The 20,929-nt window shown below is 44.2% G+C and overlaps 1 protein-coding gene across 1 annotated transcript in view; it reads left to right on the top strand.

The window, feature by feature from the left end:
• Nucleotides 1-14,931: 14,931 nt before the first annotated feature.
• Nucleotides 14,932-20,929, top strand: part of ADGRB1 (adhesion G protein-coupled receptor B1) — a 37,069-nt gene continuing 31,071 nt past the window's right edge. Inside the window, exon 1 of the mRNA XM_019614386.1 lies at nt 14,932-15,175. Within this exon, the coding sequence (XP_019469931.1) occupies nt 14,932-15,175 (244 nt within the window). The remainder of the gene's footprint in view (nt 15,176-20,929) is intronic.

Below are 20,929 nucleotides of genomic sequence, written 5' to 3' on the forward strand. Positions count from 1 at the left end.
AGAACAACACATATTGAAAGTGCAGTCTTAAATCCTGAATGAACTTGATGGGGATCAAAAGTGTTTCCTTTAATGATGTTTTTACTTCATTGATTTTTGAATCTCAGTTTGAAGACTAACCTTACTCCTTTTCTGCTTACACTCTGGTTCTCTCCTTGAGATCTCATGCATTTAGCACATATCTCTGCTTTATTATTATTTATTATTATTATCTGCAGCATCTGAAAAATGATTTTATTCTTCTCCTTTTATGCTCCATTAAGTAGCTTATACACACATAGGCGGGCAACATATTTGCAGTCAGTTCTTGTTGGTCTGTGATTAATTTGGCATGTATGAGTGGATCCAAATGAAAGCTGAGGAACCCAGGGAAACTCTGAGCTTGTGAAATCAGACCCATGTTAAACCCCAGGGCAGCAGTGGCCCCTCTGGGTTGTAGTGAAAATTACTTCACCACTAGAGGACAATTGCTACTCAGGAGCAGGGCCTGGACATGGGTGCTGTGGTGACCTCACAGAGAAAGACATATGTGAAATTAGTAAATTAGGACTGTACTATATTATCTGTGTGCCAGGTCTGTAGGTCAGCTCAGAGTAGAGAGTTGTCTATAGGTGGCCAGTCTCAAGACAAGGCTTGAACAGGAGCAGGATTGAATCTCCTGTCTTTCTGTGCTGGAATGGGGATAGAGCATTTGTGTACAACTTTTTTTTTTTTTGGCTAGTAAAGGCAAAAATTGGAACTGATGTGATTTCTGGTCTTCACATCATTTTATTTCTTTTGCTTCTAAAGTCCTAGTGAGAAGATTATGCCCAGAAGATTGGAGATATTTCCTTCCTGTGCTCAGATCTGGACTTATTCCATTTAATTTTTTTGTAGTATGAGAAGGAAAAGAGCAAAATTCAGTCTGCACATGGTTGTATCCAAGAGAGTATGGTGCCATTCAGATTGGGTACATATCTGTCAGAATTGGCACTGATACATGCTCAGTGTAAGAAACATGAAGGGTGAGAAGCTTAGATGCCATTGCAGAACTACGGGCAAAGAAGTGCCCAGAACAACACTGTTGACTCTGCCTTGTCTTGGGAAGTCTGGCTGCTCTGTGTGCTTGATCCCAAGGCTTGGCAACTTGTTTGGATGGTTTTCTCTCTAGAAGTGCAAGACGTTAGGAATTCAGTCTAATCCTTACAACTCCATGGCGTTCAGGTTGGACATTAGGAAAAATTTCTCAGAAAGAGTGGTCAGGCATTGGAACAGGCTGCAAAGGAGGTGGTAGAGTCACTGTCCCTGGAGGTAGTCAAGAACTGTGGAGATGTGGCACTGAGAGATGTGGTTTAGTGGGCGTGGTGGTGATGGGTTGGTGGTTGGACTACATGATTTTGAAGGTCTTTTCCAACTATTCTGTGATTTTGTGATCAAAGGATGGTCTCATAGCTAAGACTGCAGCAGGCGATTTTTTGGCACTGACATTGTGGTTCTGTTGTTAGTGATGGTTTCCAAAATCCCAGCAGACTGATTGCACAAATGTTATTGCTAAAATTCAGTTTTGTGTGTGTGTTGGTAAGTATGTGCATGCATACATGCAAGTGTTTTCAACCAACAACACTTGTATCTTAGGTAGTTGAAAACTCCAAAATACTGGTGTCAGCAGGTTTTGGAAGGGCATGTTCCAAAGCTAAATCTGATCCTGTAAGAATGGGCAACAGGAGCTTCAAGGCTGTTTGCATGACATTTAAAAGCTGATTTGCCTCCACTGCTGTCTCCAAAGTCCAATGAAGGGCGAACTATGTAAACCCTATTGTCCAGGCCTGAATGTTCACCTCAAGCTTGATCTGCACTCTAGAGCTATCAAGGGTTTTAGATCATACTTTTAGATATTTATTTCCCATTCTGAGTAAGGATTTTTAGGTTACCCTGAATCTGTTGCCTGGTACATGTTTGAGTTCGTGATTGATGACTCTCAGCCAGGAAGTTCAGGAGGTTCAACCACATTTAGAATAGTTTGGATTGAAAGGGACTTTAAAGATCACCTAGTTCCAACCTCCCTATCATGGGGAAGGACATCCATCATTAGACCATATTATATGAGTTCCCCTTTGTTTCTTACCTTCTCTTCCCTACTACTCCCTTCTTTTAAAAAAGTTGGAATTTGTTCCACTGATTGACCTCAAAAGATGGTTGTGCATGTGAATGAATTTAAATAAATCCTAATTGCGACCTCTGACCAATTTAATGGCTTTACAGCTTTATTTCGTATGGTTTCACCCTGCCACATTCCCCATGCAACCGAAGGCAGCCTGATATGATGTTGCTTACTCAGAAGATACTGCTGGCTCTTTCCATAGCTCTGCAGATTCCTGTTTCAAGGCTGGTCAGCCATGGGAACTTTCGTTGTGTCCCCAGATACTGTATACCCTGGAGCTCTAACCTCCATCAGATTGCAGCAAACCAACCTCTAGATTTATCCCCTTGCATTTAATGTGACCAATGTAAAGGCGCAGGAAACTCAAAGCAATTCTCACATTAGACCTTCAAATTCAAAACATGCTGTGGCCCTTTAAAGACTACTTAAAATCCATGGGTTGAACTGTAAAATTGCAATTAAAATAGACAATAACCATGTAGGCATGTGCTTCCTCTAAGACGGAGTTGTTAGAGCACATTAAAGAAATAGAAAGAAACCCCCAGTGTTCATTCATTTGCATTTAGATAGATATTTAAGCTAGTATTATTAATAATGGATTTTTGATTTATTAATCCCAGCCCTCCAAGTGACTGTTAGATTCGTGGGTGGCACCTCTCCATCTCTTTTCTCTTCCTCTTGCCCCCAACTCCACACATCATCAAATATGAGGGGAGAAGATCAGAGACTAATTTCTGTTGTGTTCTGTGCTGCAAGTATGATTAATGAGCTTAGCACTGGCTGAGTAAATTGAAAGTTGAAATCAGAGAATGATTTGGGATTCTCTGGCTCTTCTCCGAGGGTATTCATCTGAAGCAATTATTATCTGCTTAGGTCTGCTGGAGTTAAAACCCAGGCAGGATCTGGTCTCATGCTCCCTCTTTCTCTTGCTGGGATGGCATGAATGGAGTTGATGGATGTAGTCATCTTATGTGCTTTCTGGTTCTTGCACGTTGTCTGATTTTTATATCCTACCTGCTTTGGTTTTGTGAAGAATCATAGAATCATTAAGGTTGAAAAAGACCACTAAGATCATCTAGACCAACTTTTGACCCATCCCCACCATGCCCACTAAACCACATCCCTCAGTGCCACATCTACACATTTCTTGAAAACCTCCAGGAACAACAGGGGTGCCAAGTGGCAAGTGGAAGGAGCAACAGTTGCCATTTTTTAATCATTGTTAATATTGTTTTGTGATGACAGCATTGCTTCTTGAGTTGTTACTATCTGATTCCAGAGATAGAACCATGCTAATGCTTGCAACATGCCTTGAACTGGTGGCAACAGGAACCAAGCCAGCCAGATGGGTCCTCTTATATTGTATGGTGCATGCAGGTGTGCCATCCAGTCCTTCACTTACAGAGAGTGGATCCAGCTGAACTACACTGAGGGGACCTCTCATCCCGCTGGCAGTGAAGACTACTTGCTCTTAGAAGTGCTCTAGTCACCAACTTTTCTTCACTTCCCTCTCCCAGATGTACAAAATAACAGCTAGGCATTATATTAACTGCTCTTGAGAGACTTCGGAGTCTTCACAAATATTTGCATAAAGAGCTTTTTGCTCATACAAGACAAAGTGCTTTGGGAATCTGTGGTTTTAATTCAAGGACACTCTTACCTCCCATTGAGGGAGCCTATCTAGCTTTGGAAATGCAGCTCTCTCTGTTTAGGAAGGTGCTCCATACACAGCAAGGTTGGGTGTGGAGAAGATGAACTGTGCTTCAGGGAGTGCAACAAGGCCATATCCAATCCTCCTTGCTCTGGGTTGGATCTGATCCACAGCTGAGGTCAGGCAGAAATCTCACCCATAGGTTCACAACTGGCAGAGTGGTGTTTTATGACACTGCCAAACAGAGAGGACTATAAATCTGTTCCTCTTTGGAAACTTAAATGATCTTAAAATACAGCTCACAGATACCCGCTCATGGGCTCTTTTAAGACAATAACTGCATAATGTGTAATTTGTATATTGATCTGTCAAAGGGTGGTTTGTACAGCTGCATGGACCAGGGGCTGGCAGAATTGAAGGTGATCACACAGAATTGTCATCTTCCCTTCCTTTTCCTTCCCTTCCCAGAGGTCACTGTTGTGTTTATAGTCCAGCGATCTCAATAATATGACAGTGCAAATGGTTTTCCTGAAATTCCTATTTTCAGGATGGGATCTCTAATCTCTAGTCTACACAGTTCCAAGATATCCAAATTCCTGACCGTATGTCCTACAAAATTACAGGAAAACTTTTTGCTGATGCATGCTGTGTGTACCATAAGGAGTAGGGCCCAGCATAGGCTGCATGGACTTTACCCTACTTGTTTAAAGCCTCTCTGATTGGATAAAAAGAAAAGCATAGTTTTTTTGTTCTCTGTGCCTTCCAGGGTGTTAATGCAATCCCAGTCCTTGTGGTTACTCATTCATTTCTTTTGGAGGCCGTGTAAAACGTGTGCATTTTTTCTAGAGAGGGTTTCTATCTACAACATCCCATGTGGACTTTCACATTGGCCCATCACATCCATCTCCAAATAACTACCCTTTTGAAAGACAGTTTCTTAACAGCAGGAAACAGCTTCCCTTTCCTTCTGCACACCACCTAGTGCATTCCTGGCCTTGCCGCAGCTGTAGATCATGAGAACACAGCTATAGTTGACAAAGATTGATGAGCCCTCTTGAAAAAGATTGAAAGGAAAGTCTGTTACAGCCCTAAAGCCCCATAAGAAATCAATGCACTTCTTTCCTCTTTGGACCAATGCATGGCATACTGTATATCTTACAGGCTTTCTTCCACAACACTGCAGCTGCAGGTACATCCTTCATGTGATCCTATGCAGGATGTCTATGCTAGGCTTTGCCAGTACCTCTATTCCAGCTCTTTTAATTAACATCTTCAGTTTTAGCTCCAGCTGCAAATGCTGTCTTTCTTGAATTCTCTTGCGGTGGGATTGAGGAAATGGTTATGGACAGAAGCAGCACAATACTACACAGGGACATGCTGGGAGGTTGATCTGAATTGCTGCTCAAGCCCATTAGTTCCTCTGTTTTAAACCCAGTTGAAAGTAGCTCTAATTCAGCCTAGCTGACTGCACCTTCAGTGTGCACTCAGTCACGTTGAATTACAGCCCCGAGAGCCAGTTTTTAGCACTAAATGAGAGTGGTCATGGCAGGGCTAATGCAGTGAAACCAGGTCACGTCTCCAGTTCCCAAGGATTTGGCTTCCCTGCTTGCTCAGGTAGATGAGTCCAAGGGGCAAGTGCTGGTGCTGTTGGAAGTATAGACCAGAATTACTTCCAAGGGACTGCTTGGCCTTTGCTAAGCTACTCCCAAGCAGTCACCATTGTCTGTGGGACTGGAAAAAGCAGGAGATGACTTTTTCTCTTTCATATCACAGGATGCAGAAGCTGAGCGGCACAGTACAGGGCTTCTGCTGCCTGCCAACGAAGCATGGTTTAATAAATCTTGACAGGAAGGAAAGAGAGGATTCAGAGGCTTTGAATCAAATGCTGCAGCTTTGCTTGCTAGCGAAAGGGTCAGTAGTATGGACAGAATCAATTAATTCTGTTTATGGAACTGGCAGAAGACACACACTGAAGTCTGAAAGGCATTCCTGTTGGGAAGAGCCCTTGGGTTCAGCAGGGTTGACTGACCACTTGACCCAGTGTTGGATGTGTGCTGTGATCCATGGTATGACATGGATCAGGACAGGGTTGCATTTTTTTTCCTGCATCCGTGCTTGCTATCCTTATTTCCAACTGCTTGCTCTGAAGCCACAGCATCCTAATGCAGATGGGAAAGAACAAGTTTAGCAGCCACATTTCCCTCTATGGCCACCTGGCAGGGAAACCTCAGGCTGCTGAGGGTGTCTGGTGACACATGGTGGCGGTCCAGCTTGTCCTCTCAGGTTGTGTGAAGCAGAAAGATGGGTGCTGGACCCATTCCCTGGTGTATTTTTCCTGCATTTCATTCAGTGTTTGCCTGCTTGATCCCTTGTATGTGCTGAGAATGTAATAACACGGCATAGGCAGCTGCCTGTGCTAACAGAGAGCTCTGATTCACAGCTCCAGACCTCTGAGTGCAGAGTAAAAAAGAAAACTTGAAGCCCATCATTGGTGTACTCTACCTCCAATGACTCAATAACCAATGGGGTGCAGCTTTGAAGCAACTTCAAGGCAGGCTCAGGTGTATGGAGGAAAGAAAAACATCTACGGTGTCAGTATGTGAAAATTCAGAGCAGATTGCCTGTACCTCCAAGCACTCTTTTGCTGGATTGATTTATTCTCCCTTTTATGAGTTCAAGGAAGTCTTATATAGATCCAGAGCAAGATGCTACTCCCTTTAAACTTGTCTTTGGAGCATTGCTTCTCTTTCTTGGAAGCTAGAGGTTGCAGGAGCATGGCATGAGGAAAGTGTGGCATTGCTACAGCTATCTCAGGGCCAGGGCTGTTCAGAACACAAATGATCAGCGGTAGGTGGGAGCTCAAAAAAGTGTCCTCTTTGTCTCTGTTTAGAGCACAATAAAAAGTCTCCCTGTCAGAATTTCCTGCTCAGATTTATTGCAATACTGAGCCAAGTTCTGATGAACTTCTCAAGGACTCTCATTTCTGATAAAATCCATGGACTGCTCAGCATGCAAGCCAGAAATACAGTAATTACACACCATCAACACAACCATTGCAAAACTGCTCAAACAATGGGGACTCCAGTTTCCTTAAAACTATTGACTACCGTGTACAAGTTTGGTCTTTATCAACCGGGCTAAAGGAAACCATACTGGATTGATATTTCTACTTTCTTACTCATTTTGTGAAGCAACCACTAAAGGACAATATCACATATTCCAGAACCCAGGTGATGGATTGTCCTGCTGTGGGGGGAAATAATAAGGGGACAATATTGTCACTTCCAGTCACAGATATCTTTCAGAGTTCTTGCTTTAATGGTGGGAGCCCATAGGAAATGATCGAGGTGCAGAGAAAGGTTTGTGCATCCATCTCCTTGCTTAGGGATAGATAGGATTGATGGATGCACTGGGAAATTGCTGAAAATTGGGATACTATGAATAAGGATAGGGAAAACTTGCCCCTTTTTAAAGAGGAGAAAAGGATTCATTTGCATTTTCACCTGACTGTTTCTATACTGTACTGGGAGATGAAATGTTCTGCTAAAATACAGAAGCAAAAAGAGGACACTGTGCCTGGGATACAGCCTTCATCTAATGATGAACTTTCTGTGTGTCTGGACAAATCAATGTAAGCTTTGTGCCTCAGTTTTCCATGAATCTATTGCACTAATAACATCTGACAGCTCTTGAAAATGTCATGAAATCTAGGAGTGAGGATCTCCATTATGTGACAATAAATAGGGAAAATAAGCATTATTACTGAGAATTGATTGCTCAAAAAGGGAGATTTGTGATTGAACATTTTCTCCATGTGAGATAAAGTCACATCATGTCAGCTTTGTCCACTGCGTCTTGGTTGTGTGAGCAACAGCAAGTGATGAAAGGTGAATTTTTGCCTTCATGAAGTAGAACGGGACCACAGGGCAATTGCTGCAAGACCAAGCATGTGATTATACAGGACACCTCCATGTCCAGTGAAATCTAAAGGTGGACTCTCAGCCACGTGGCAAAGCAGATTAGCAAACGCATGCAGGAGCCAGCCAGCTCTGTCAACCAGCTCGATACAGAGAGTGACAGCTTCTTCCACTGCAGGGAAAATCATCGTCTTGCATCTGATCTGCTGCTGGAGCTGGCAGAGCACATTGAGTCATAGGGCAGGTGGAACTAAGCTCCCCTGGAAGACTCTGAGCAAAGCCCTCCTGCTGGCTACCTCCAGACCCCTTTCTGTGGGGCTGCTCTCCAGCCACTTGTCCCCAAGTCCTGACAAATATCCAGGGTTGCCCCATCCCAGGTGCAGAAGTCAACACTTGCTCTTCTTAAATGTGATACAGCCGGTGATTTCCCAGATTTTGTTAAAATCTCTCTTCAAAGCCTCTCTACTGTCATGAAAGTCAACAGCTCCTCCCAATTTAGTGTCATTAACAAGCTTACTTAGTATACCTTCAAGTCCTGAATCCAAGATATTGATGAATAGAACACTGATCTAGTGACTTCTTTAGTGATTGGCAATCCTGTCCATGGCGAGGGCGTTGGAACTGGATGATCTTTGAGGTCCCTTCCAACCCAAGCCATTCTATGATTCTGTGATTCTATCAAAACATTAAAGAGAATTGATCCTAAAATGGAGCCTGGAAGGAGAGGTTCTCTTCATGCTGACAGTAGATTTGCTGGAATTACCTTTAACCCTCTATCAGGAGCTGGAGAAAGAAAACTAACTGACACAGCAAGGCCAAATGGCCCCATTAACCACTCTGGGCAGTAACATGGCACGTAATGATTTTCATACTTGTCAAGGTTCTGCCTGATACTTTGCAAATACTTTGACCCTTTGGATCATGTATATTAATCTTCTCAAACTGCCCTCTGCTTAAGGTGGTTTAATGTACGTAGGTAATGTTGTTGTGGTGGTTAATAAGGCAGAGAGTTATTCCTTGACAGAGCCAGAGAAGAAATTCACTCTTCACTGGAGCCTGGAGTCTTACAGGAAAGGTCCAAGTATGACCCACCAAGAGCTAAGATCTTCCTAGGTTGAAATCTGCAGCTTTGAGGACAGTCTTCTTCGGTGTGGTTGAAAGAGTAGACAGCAAAGCATTTGGGAAACTCATCGGCTCCCCTTGGCTTTTGTTGATGTATCCAATCTATCCACCAGCTAGCCACAGGGACAAGAACATCATTAAAAGAAAGGCTCATAATTACTGTGAGGAATTACTGTCTGTCCTCAAAATCCTGACTGCTGTCATCTACAGATGGAGAAGGATATGCAAGAGGAGAGATTTATCCTCTGTCACCAATAGTAGAGCTCAGCCAGAACATCAGAGTCTTTGTCCTCTTCTGTGATTGTATTGGAGGTTATGAACAAAAGTCAACTGTGTCCCAAACTTGGAGATACACTGGAGTCCAGAGAAGATCCAGAAGAGCTCTATTAGGTTTTGATGTAGATATTATTAATTTAATGGTGATTTTAGCTCATACATCCAATTTTAAGGAATGCTGAGCATCCCTCAAATGTAGGCAAGTCTCGAGAGCAATGCAAGGGCACTCTGAAGGGTTTTGTCTAGCAATCTTCAGTGTCCCAGTATACCAGTATACATATGATTTAGATATATATATATATATATATATATGTATACATGTATATTTTTTGGTCTGATTGCAGCCTTAATGCTACCAGCACTGAGGCTGGGGCAGAAGTACAGCTGTTGCAGGTCTTTGGGATGTCAACTGGAGTATATAAGCTTTCCATCTTCCAACAGGGCTGAACGAATGCTGCAGCGTTCTGTCATGGAAGTCAGAGGCTTTCCAGTCCATGTGTCCCATGTATGGGTCAAAACTGTTCCAGAGAATGTGTTGACAATTATGTGCCAAGGGTCTGTTCAGTAGTGGTATCAACCAGAGCAGGAACAAGGAAGAGCTCTGCAGTGCACATGGCTAAGAGGAATTGGGTTCAATGATCCTTATGTGCCCCTTCCAACTATGATTCTACAAAAATTCATCTTCCTTCAAGAAAAAAAAAAAGTCTCCTGGAGATGTCAGAAGCATGGTGATGCAAGCAGAGCAGAAGGAGGTCTCTAATATTACTGTGAGATCTGGATACTAGCTGAGAAAATCAGCCTTCAGCTGCAAAGCTACCTGGTGGGAAGGGATTTCGATACCCAAGGTATAAATTACACATTCCTGCACATGGGGAGTTAGCAATAGCATAGTGATGGGCAAGGCAAGGCTGTAGCACATAGGGCTGTGGCTGTGTTACAACTAGAGCATTTTGCAGTCAGTTGCAGTGATTAGTCCCAGCCGAGAATCTACTGTTCGTCCCCATGAGGAAAGACTCAGTGTGAGGAGGGAGATGGAATTTGCTTTGCTCGAGATAGAGCGGAAGAAACCTCCTGCTCAGGTGTAGCACATGATGGGGCAGACACACAGGAAACCCCCCCATGCCATGCAAGGAATTGGTGTGAAGACGACAGGGAGGTGCATCCCCTCAAAGCGTCCTCAGAAATATCACATTAATGGGACAGCAGTTCTTTTGATATATTTTTTTTTTATGCAGCTATAAAAAGAAATCCCCATCTACCCTTTCTGCTGCTTTTCTGACCATTTAGGCATCGTTGTCTCAGAAGCATTGTTACAAATGGTATCACAGCTTCCCAGTTCGTTTCCACCCAATTCATTCAGTTTACAAGTGCAAAAGATGCTTTTGCTAATTGCCAGCTCTTCCGGCTCCTCCTGGGATCTGGAAAGCAGCTAAGATTGCCCTGACTGTTACATCCTCAGCAGCAGCAAAAAGCCACTGCTGCAGCCTGGGAAACAGGGCTTGCATGGCTCCTATTACTGTCACGCCTGAGTATTTCACAGCCTTCAATGTGCTCTTATTGCAACTAGAGCTGAACAAAAAAAAACCCTCTTTTCTAGGTCACTTACACTTCTGAAGTTTCTTGAACACTTGCGTTTACTCAGATTAATGTTTTAGGAGAGCACTGGTGAATGGAAAAGGCAGAAGAAAGGCAAGTGTCATTTTCTTTCTGAGGCTTTTGTGGTTGCAAAGTCATCAAGATGCAGCAGAACTGACAGCAATTCTCAGAATGTTTCTGCTGCTCTGAGGCTGGAACCACGAGGGGACCTGCTCTCAGGTCCCCTGAACACGGGACTTGCAAGCAGCACTTTTGTTCTCCTGGCCTCACTGGCAGGAAAGCTATCAGAAGACGTGGCCAGTTTGCGAGCAAGGTTCCTTCACTCTGACATGGCTTGTCATCTCAGGAAAGAAAGAAGGATCGAACAGGGGGACTGAGTTTGAGCTGTCACATCCACTGTACATTTCCTGCTCTATTCTGTTACCCGTGGGCAGTTGAAGGCTGGGGCCAACAGCTTTGCTCCTTTGGCCACAGAACCACAGAATCATTAAAGTTGGAAAAGACCACTAAGATCATCTAGTCCAGCCATCAACACATCATCACCATGCCCACTGAACCATGTCCCTCAGTGCCACATCTCCACGTTTCTTGAACACCTCCAGGGACAGAGACACCATCACTTCCCTGAGTAGTCTGTTCCAATTCCTGACCTCTCTGTCTGAGAAGATAGTTTCCCTAATATCCAACCTGAACCTCCCTTGACATAATATAAAGCTTCTTTTACTCTCACTGTTACCTGGGAGAAGAGGCTGACCCCCACCTCGCTACAACCTCCCTACAGGGAGCTGTAGAGAGCAATAAGTTCTCCTCGAAGCCTCCTCTTCCCAGTTCCTTCAGTTGCTCTCCATAAGTCTTATGCTCCAAGCTACAGCTTCGTTGCCCTTCTCTGGACGTGCTCCAGGATCTCGATGTTTTTCTTGTAGTGAGGGCCCCAAAACTGAACACAGTACTCAAGGTTCTGCTTCACCAATGCCAAATACAGAGGCACGATCATCTTCCTGCTGACTGCATTGCTTCTGATAGAAGCAAGGATGGCTTTCTTGACTACCTGGACACGCTGCTTGCTCATGTTCAGCTGAGTGCTGACCAACATCTTCACATCTTTTTTCTCCACATAGCCTTCCAATCATTCTGCCCCAAGCCTGTATCAGTGCATGGGTTTGTTGTGACCTAAGTGCTGGACTCAGTACTCGGTCTTGTTGAAGCTTGTACAGCTGGCCTCAGCCCACCGATCCAGCCTGTCCTGCAGGGTCTTCCAGTCCTACCATTTTCCTCAACTCCACATTCAGTGTGTGCTGGAGACCTTGATTCACAAGCCAGCAGTGCTGGTAGAGCTTTAGGGTGGGTAGGAGGGAAGAATACAGCAAGCTCACACCTGTATATATCTTAGTGCTGCCATTTCCAATTTTTTTCCCCATTAGGACCCCCTGATTTTGAAATCAAAATGTACTCATCAGCTCTATCCCAGCTACACACACATAGACACACTTGGCTCTCCTGATCCTCTTTCCCCAAGTGGTTTTTTCTCCCAGTGGAGCCAGAAACTTCCTTCTGTGCAAAATCTCCATTGCTTACTCATAGAATCATAGAATTATTAAGGTTAGAAAAAGCCACTAAGATTACCTAGTCCAACCATCTAGCCATCACCCATGTCCACTAAACCATGTCCCTCAGTGCCCTATTGCCAATGCTCATTTGTTTCTCTACTCAGTATGCTTCCCTCTCCCCACTTTGTCAGCTAAGATTGGAAACAGCAAAAAGAACCTTTCTTATTCCTTCTTTGCAATTGCAGATTGATGTCTCCTTCTTGAGAATCCTGGCTCCAGACACAAGCGTGGTTATTGAAGGCAACATCTGAGCAATGTGCATCTTTGCTGAGCCAGAGGAGAAAGATTTCCTAGGTTTTGCACTTCATCTGTGGTGGTGATGCTAGCTGGCTTTTTCCCATGTTCTTTTCCTTCCTTATGACAAATTGTCCTAGGAAAGCTGAGTGCATTATCCTATTATCACCTGAAAGCCTGGGATCATAGAATCACAGAATCATTTGAGTTGGAAGGGACCCTGAAAGGCCATCCAGTCCAGCTCCCCTGCAGTGAACAGGGACACCTACACCTAAATCAGGTTGCCCAGAGCTCTGTCCAGCCTGACACTGAGTGTCTCCAGGGATGGATGCATCCATCACCTCTCTGGGCAACCCGTTGCAGTGCCTCACCATCCTTAATGTAAAAATCTTTTGTCTTACAGCCAATCTTCTCTCTGCTCTTTTAGTTTGAAACCCTTTCCCCTTGTCCTGTCACAATATACTCTGAAAAGGAGTCTGTCTCTTTCCTTCTTATAGCCCCCCCCTTGAGATACTGGAAGGCTTGCTATCAGATCTCAGTAAGTGTCACAGTAGGAAAAAGTCGTGGGATTTCTGAGTTTCCCAGCTTGAGATGCGCAGACCCTGTCCTGCTCTCTCCTTAGCTGAGCCTCACAAATCAGTGCTGTGAGAGCAGGAGCTGGTTTGCACTCCACAAGGACGTTGCAGTGCCCAAGGAATCCGCACAGGTCTGCGGGAGGTGCAGAAGGTTTCGGTACTCAGCCTGCCAAGGGAAAGAACAGTGACAGATGAGTTTGGCACTGCTGTATGTATATATTAGAGTGTATTTTCAGGCAGTTTGGAGTGGAAGAAAGGACACTTCACCCCTAGTATAGTACCTACTTCTGCGTGATTTCTGCAATAAAGATCATCCCCGATACTGCAAACTACGGGTAGGACATTTTTCAGTATAAATTGCTTTAACCAACATGGCCATCATTTGTGCTGCCTTATAATTGGCAGGTATTTAATTAGGTAAGGAGTATTTCCGCGTCCTGCTGCTAAGTGGGAAGTCAGAAACTCCCCATCGGGTGAACACGCTTTGAGTCCTCCAAAGCCTATTAGTGCAATGCAGCTTCATTTCAGCAGACAAAAGCAGTGCAAATTTGCACAGATGCTGCAACAGCTGTCTGGTTTGGATGAGCAGGATGGCTAGGGGCAGGGGTGCTGCTGGAGGTGCGAGATCAAATCCGCTGTCTGGGTTTCTTGGAGAGCACTCTGTCCTTTGCTTTGTCCAGATGTACAGAGATAAGGGAGGAGAGAGGAGAGAGCTTAATGGAGAAATGGTGCTGGGAGCAGAGAGGTTTCCACCAGCCTGCATATCCGAAAGCCATTTTCATTATCAGAGAGTGGCTTTAAAAGGTTTTGATAGCAATCCCTCTTTGCACAAGGAGCTGGCAGAATGTTTGGTTACCAGCAGAGCTTTGGTTAAATACATTTTCAGCAGCAAAGCTGGGAAACGAGTGCCCCTCCTCCCCTGTGACCTGCTTTCCCGAGAAAAGCACAAGCATAGCCACGCTGCTTTGCTCAGCACCTGCTCTATTCCCGCTCTTTGCAAATGCTTTTCTCACCACCACATTCATCGGGTGGAGGGAAAGCAGGAATTAGAGCAGCCCTGACAACAGCCATGCTGACCAAGTAAAACAGACCCGTTGGGTTTGCAGCAGTGGGGAAAATGTTCCAGCATGAAAGTCTTTGCCAGCTTTGCAGGTCTGCAGCCTCCTGCTAGGCTTGTAGCATGGTGGTGAAGTTTGCTCTCTATTTCCACCATGATCCTCAGCCCTACTGACCATGGCTTTCTGCATCCCTGCATCCCCACTGCTGCCATGCGTGTCAAATTGTGGTGAAGTACTGTTCCCAGTGGCATATCTCAGGGCTCAGTCAATGAATCCCTCTCTTTCTCTGCTTGCTGCTCTTTTCCCAGCTGAGCATCTCAGGGTCTCACCCTGTATCCCCTATTGATCTGGGTCCTGCCCCCACAGGAGCTGTTGGCATCGACCCTCAGTCAGAAACCATCAGATCAGCACCCAGGGGAGCTGGGTTGCTCAGAGAGAGGGGGCAATGTGATCGTAATCATCAGCATTTATTTATTAGCGTTTATTAGTGCATCAGCCTCCTCGCTGCATTAGCATCATCTTTATTTCCCAAAGGTTTCCTCCTCTGCTGCTAATGTAAATCCAAAGCAAACCCTCTTGTAAATTCATATATACACCCACATAAGTCCAGGCAGAAATTACACCGCTCCCACCAGGGTGGATTTTTTAATGTTTTGCTTTACATTTTCCTTATCCTCACTCCCCCCCAAAAACCTGTAACAACCTGGCGTGTAATGTGACAGGACATCCATAGCAGCTATAGGCACAGAATAACGATGAGCAGCGATGCAGCACTCCTGAACCAGGATCCAAATGACCTTCAGGAACGGGCAGCTGCTGCTTTCCGAAATGTGAATGGGGAACAAGGGACGCACTCCAAGCATTCAAGGGGCTGTCAGCTCTGCTTCTCTCGGCTGCTCAGCTTCAACGAAATGCTCATTTTGCAGAGTACAGAGGAAAAGGAGGCCAAAGAGAAAGGAGGGAGCAAAAGAAAAGCGCTGGCGGAGAAAAAAAAGTGCAGTGAGCTGAACCTGCACAATCTCAACCTTATCCTTGTGTGAATGAGTGCCTTTCACTATCACCTGGCTTTTTGAACTCCTAATTGCACCTTGGGGCTGATTCACTGCAGCTCTTCATTTTGATTTTGGTGTTTCCCCGAGGTTCTGACCATGGGGTAATTGTTCCAGCAAGGCTCAAAGCTCTGCGTCTGCCCAAGAAGCAGGGTTGTATTGCAACAGACAGGGCAACACTGATAGAATTAACCTCACTGTGGTCTTGTACGGCCATGAAGCATTCAGCATTGCCTACAAGGACCTTATTAGGATATTTGAAAGAAACTATGAAAATCCTTCAGTGTATTAAGAGGTTCACTCCTTTACCCCTTCATTTCCTCCACCTACGTCTTTACTCTCATACAAACAGGGTCATAGGTACTCCACTCCAAAATGTGAGCAGTTTGTGCTAGGAGGAGGTGGCAAAGCACAAATGACCTTTTCTTCTGGCAATCCCAGAGCAGCGCTGTGAAATGGTGCAAACACTTAATGTGCTGTGATGGGACCTGTATCTTCCATGCCCAGCAGCTGAGCCGGAGGGTGTCCTGCCTCACCTGCTTACAATTTGATGAGGATGCTGGCTGAGCTCCCTCGTGTTATGCTTGTTATGCTTCAAAAAGAGCAAGTGGGAAACCTTGAGCTCATCCACTGTTCTTTTGGAGGTATTGGGTGTAGAAATAAGAAAAGCTCAGTGAACAGACAGCCCCAAAGGGCTCAGCACCTCCCTAGATTCTGAATCATTTCAAAATACCATTTCAAAATTCCAATACCATTTCAAAATACCGATATTATTTCAAAACACCAGTATAATTTCAAAATACCAATATCATTTCAAAAATATTTGCACCATGCTGGGCCCTTCTCAGAAGACTTCTCACACTCCTTCCCCTTCACCTAAGGCAGCAAGGACTTTCTCTTTTTTAGCTTGCTTCCCTTTGCTTTGCTTTGCTGTTAATTCCCCTTTCTTAGCTGGAAACAGTGCAGTGAAGCTATCCAGACTTCTCAGGTCCAGATGTGTCTGTTACCGTGATCCAGTTGGATCTGTGAGGACTTTATTCCCAGGAGATTTGTGTGGGTTTTGCTAAGTGAATTGAAGTAATTTGTACCTTTAAAAGACTGCATTTCTCTCTTGGTTACAGTTAATCTTTAATCCGGCATCTTCATCTTTGCCTGCAGCACCTTAATTTGGCTTCTTGATTTAATTTCTTTTACCGTCTGCTACCTCCTCCCATTCCCAGCCCCTCTGTCATCTGCCTGATTTATTTTTCTTTGTCTCTTTATCCACTAGCCCTGCACTCAGCCATTAAAATGTTCTGATTTAGGCTTCTAAGAAGCAGCGTACCCAGGGGCTACGTGTTTGTGGCCAAAGAGTCATCCTGACTCTGGGGCATCCTGTACTCTTTGAGTCAGAGCTGGGACTTCTGCAGCAGTATTTGTTGCTGGTTTGCAAGGTGCTGTGTACAGGTAGACAATGCATTTTTTGTTTCTCCATCGCTGATTTTGCCACCAAAAAAAAAAAAGTGGAGAGAGTGGCAAGTTTGTTAGGGTCATTTTGGAGAAGTGGAGGCTGATAAACAGGCAGCGCAAGTGGCAGAGATGTGCACCAGAATTGGGATTTGCAGGCTCTATGTTTAGAGCAAATAATGCACTTTCATATTCCTCTATCCTTTCAGTTGCATTCAGCAGAGCAATGTTAGAAATCCCAACTGGACAAACAGTTGTTTGAAGAGGCAAATCTGCTGCCCTGTCATTTCCAGGGTCTGGTGTGAGCAGCCATGGGATGATGGCTGTGTACATCTTCCCATGCAGTCCATCATCCTTTTGTTCTCTTGTGCTGTGGCTGAGGGCCTGGGGGAGCTTTGAGTTCTTTTAGGCTCCATTTGTCATCTATGAAGAAGTCAAGAAGCATTTGGACTATAATCTCAAACACAGGGTTTGAATTTGGGATGGTCCAATGTGGAGCCAGGAGATGGATTTAATGATCCTTGTGGATCTCTCCCAACTAAGGTTATTCTATGATTCTATTATAAATGCTGAGCTGTAAGCAGGACAAAGATTCTGTTTCTGAGACATCCTGACCATACATGGATGGGATGTGATATCTCTTGCCAGGTGTTTTGTATTGCTTTCACTCCCTTTAAACTGAAGGCATTTATACATACTTGACTAGCCAAAGGGAGTGTTTCCAGCTTGTTAACTGCTGGCTGCAATGTCTTACAATTATTTTGGCATCTGGCAGTCTCAAAAAGCATTTACTACCTTGTTTTTCCATTTTTGCTAAGCCTCCTTTCCTCTGAGACTTGAGCATGGGACCATGGTGTCCAGGCGTATGTGCACTTTAATGCACCTGGTTCCTCTAAGGATTTCCCCTGAAATGCTTTCAGCACATATGACAAGACTGCTGCTTATCACTTGGTGTGCTGCATCTGATTCTTCCTAGCATAATGGGACTAACTGCATAACCAGCCACAAGTCTTTAATGTGATGGGCTTTCCGTGGTAATTGAGAAATTATAGCTGGAAAGCTGATATGAAAGCTGAGAGAGTAAGTTGAACACTTTGGAGTCTAACTGGAACATACAGTACACATGTTTGGTAATCTAGAGAATTTCAGGAGGAACATGCAGATGGGTGACAACCCATTCAGTCTTAGCCACTGTTTTTGTTTTGCAAGACTTCCCAAAGCATTTTGAGTGGGCTCTGAGTAACCTGATCTAACGGTAGATGTCCTTCATTTCAGAGGAGTTGGACTAGATGACCTTTAAGGGTCCCTTCCAACTCAAATGATTCTATGATTCTATGATTTCCACTCAAGTGCTCTAATCAAGGCCATCAAAGAAGAGTCCTGCAAAACGTGGAACAGCAGATGTGATTGTCATGTGGAGTAGGAAAAAGGCAGACATATCACTGATTTCACCTTTTCCTTTGTTGGAGAGGTGTCTTACACACTAATGAGACCACCCAGCTTATGGCTCATCTTTCCATTCTGCTGTTGTCTCAGTGGTACACTTGTCTCCACTCAGTACAGTCAACTTCAGAACGTCTGATGCTCTGCTTATAATACTTGGAGAAGGAGAAGGGAAAATGCTTTCAAGCTAAAAGAGGGAAGATTTAGACTGGATATAAGGAATAAAGTTTTTTATGATAAGAATAGTGAAGCACTGGAACATGTTGTCCAGAGAGGTGATGCATGCCCCCCATCATGGAAACATTTAAGACCAGGCTGGATGGGGCTCTGAGCAACCTGATCTAGCTGTAGATGTCCCTGTTCATTGCAGGAGTTGGACTAGTTGACCATTGAAGGTCCCTTCCAACTCAAACAGTGCTATGCTATCCTCTCACAGTGCCTTGTGTTCTCACCTTTGTCTGAAGATGATCATGATACATAATGGACTATTGCTCTGATATTCTGATGTAGCAGGAGAGCTCAAATGGGACAACTTTGCTCAAAAATAAGGTTAGGAGGTATGGCCTGGGCTTGTAGTTTTGGGTAGCAATAGTAAGTTTAAGAGCAGAGGCTAAAGTCTCAGAGGGATAAATCATTGATCTAGTGTGGAAAGTAGTTCAAGGTCATCTTGTGCAGTTACTGACAGGTGAGCTGACCTGATGAAGCCAAAGCTTGCAGAGTAGTGGAATCTGAAAATGATTTTTCTTCTTTCTTAAAGCCATGAAGTCTTGGGATTATAGGAAGCTGTAGGCTTTTCGTTTCTATTTCACACAGTTCTGTAGAGGAGTGGGAAAAAGTCATCCTTTTAAAGGAGAAAATCCTCAAGACAAAAAGACTTCAAATATGCTACATAAAAAACACTCTCGTGATACTTCAAGCCACATTCCTAATGTGAGTTTGCCTGTGAAGGGATCTGATCTGCTGTTTACTAAGCAATCACTTGAACAGGGGTCTGGAATGAATATTTCCTCAAGTTTGATCAGCAGGAGCTTATTGAAGTCTGCAACCTGAATACTGTGGCACCTGACAGAGATTTTCACTTTTGTTTAAAGAATAAAGACACTGGCAGTGTACTTGGTTTCTTCATTTCCTCTTTATTGTAGTCCACAGTATTGACCTTAATGACCTGAAGTTGCATCAGGGAGATTCAGGTGGGATACTAGGAAAAAAAATCCTAATAGAAAGAGTAGTAAGGCATTGGAGCAGACTGTCCAGGGAGGTGGTAGAGTCTCTGTCCCTGTTCTGAACTGTTCAAGAAAAGGGTAAATGGGGCTTTGAGGAATATGATTTAGTGGGCATGGTGGTGATGAGTTGGCAGTTGGGCTATGACTGTGGCATATGCTGAGGATTGCTCAGATGCTTAGTGGGTAGGACACATGGTCATAATGGTCCTTCTGGGGGGTCTGTCCAGATGAAATGTCTGTCCTGTGGCTGCTTTTGGCAGGGATATTTAGCAAGGAAGTTGTAATCATAGAATCATAGAATGGCTTGGGTTGGAAGGGACTTCAAGGATCATCAAGATCCAAACCCCCCCTGTAATGACAGGGAATGGACTCAGTGTTTAAGTTCCCCTATCCCATCCCACCCATCCATATCTACAGAGAAGGGTCTTTGCAAAAAAATCATAGAATCACAGAATTATTTGAGTTGGAAGGGACCTTCAAAGGTCATCTAGTCCAACTCCCCTGCAATGAACAGGGACACCTGCAGCTAGATCAAATTGCTCAGAGCCCCATCCAACCTGACACTGAATGTCTCCAGAGATGGGGCATCCACCACCTTTGGGCAACATATTCCAGTGCCTCACCACCCTTATTATAAGAAATGTCTTTCTTATGTCCAATCTAAATCTCCTCTCTTTTAGTTTGAAAGCATTTCCTCTTGTCGTATCACAACAGACCCTGAGAAAGAGTCTGAACCCTTCTTTCTTATAGCCCCCGTTTAGATGTGCGTGATGCAAATTTCAACTGTGAAACATGATGTCTGCCTTTCAGTCCTTCTGGAGCTGTGGAGCAGGAATGTGAAGGGGGGAGGAGTGCTCATTAATTATCAGCCACATGCTCTGGATTTTAAATGGCAGTCCAAAGCCCAGGAGGCGACTGATGTTAGGAAGTGCAGAGCTTCCTCTCCAGTGGGATGGTGTGGCCTTCTGATGAGAGTCATTACAGCTCAGCATCAGCTGTATTTATGGTGCCTGAAAAGATTATCTCCAGATAATCTTACGGCTATTTAGCCAGCCATATGCTTTATTTCAATGATAATATGTATTTCTTTGTGCGTTTTAACATTGTTTATGTTAATTAAGGTTTCAGACTGGATGCTGCATATGGACTGTTTCTTTTTTTTCTAGGGCTAATTTGTAGATAGTAAGTAACCCTATCCTCTGCAAAATGTTCCAATTCAGTTAGCCATGATTATGAATTCACAGCTGGGAGAAGGCTTTGCTTTTAACCTCCTTGCAAATTTCTCTTCCTGTCCCTTCCTCCCTCTCCAATAAAAAGAAAAGGACCTGGAGAAAATCTCAAAGATTGCGTGTCTCCCATAGGTCCTAAATCCTTTCTTAAATCATTGCTCTCTTCATTTTGCTTGTGTCAATTCTGAAGTAAATCAGCTGAAACCACCTGGAGTTATGGGCCTTTGGAAAAAAATAAATTAATATTTCTACTCTGGTTTAATTTTCCTTACATCATGCAGCTGGATCAATAGTAGTTTCTCCCTTCCTCCCTTCCTCCCTCCTTCCCTCCCTTCCTCGTTTTCTTCCTCCCTTCCCTTCCCT

The sequence above is a fragment of the Meleagris gallopavo genome, chromosome 3, assembly GCF_000146605.3.
Source record: "Meleagris gallopavo isolate NT-WF06-2002-E0010 breed Aviagen turkey brand Nicholas breeding stock chromosome 3, Turkey_5.1, whole genome shotgun sequence".
In the NCBI taxonomy this organism is placed as follows: Eukaryota; Metazoa; Chordata; class Aves; order Galliformes; family Phasianidae; genus Meleagris; species Meleagris gallopavo.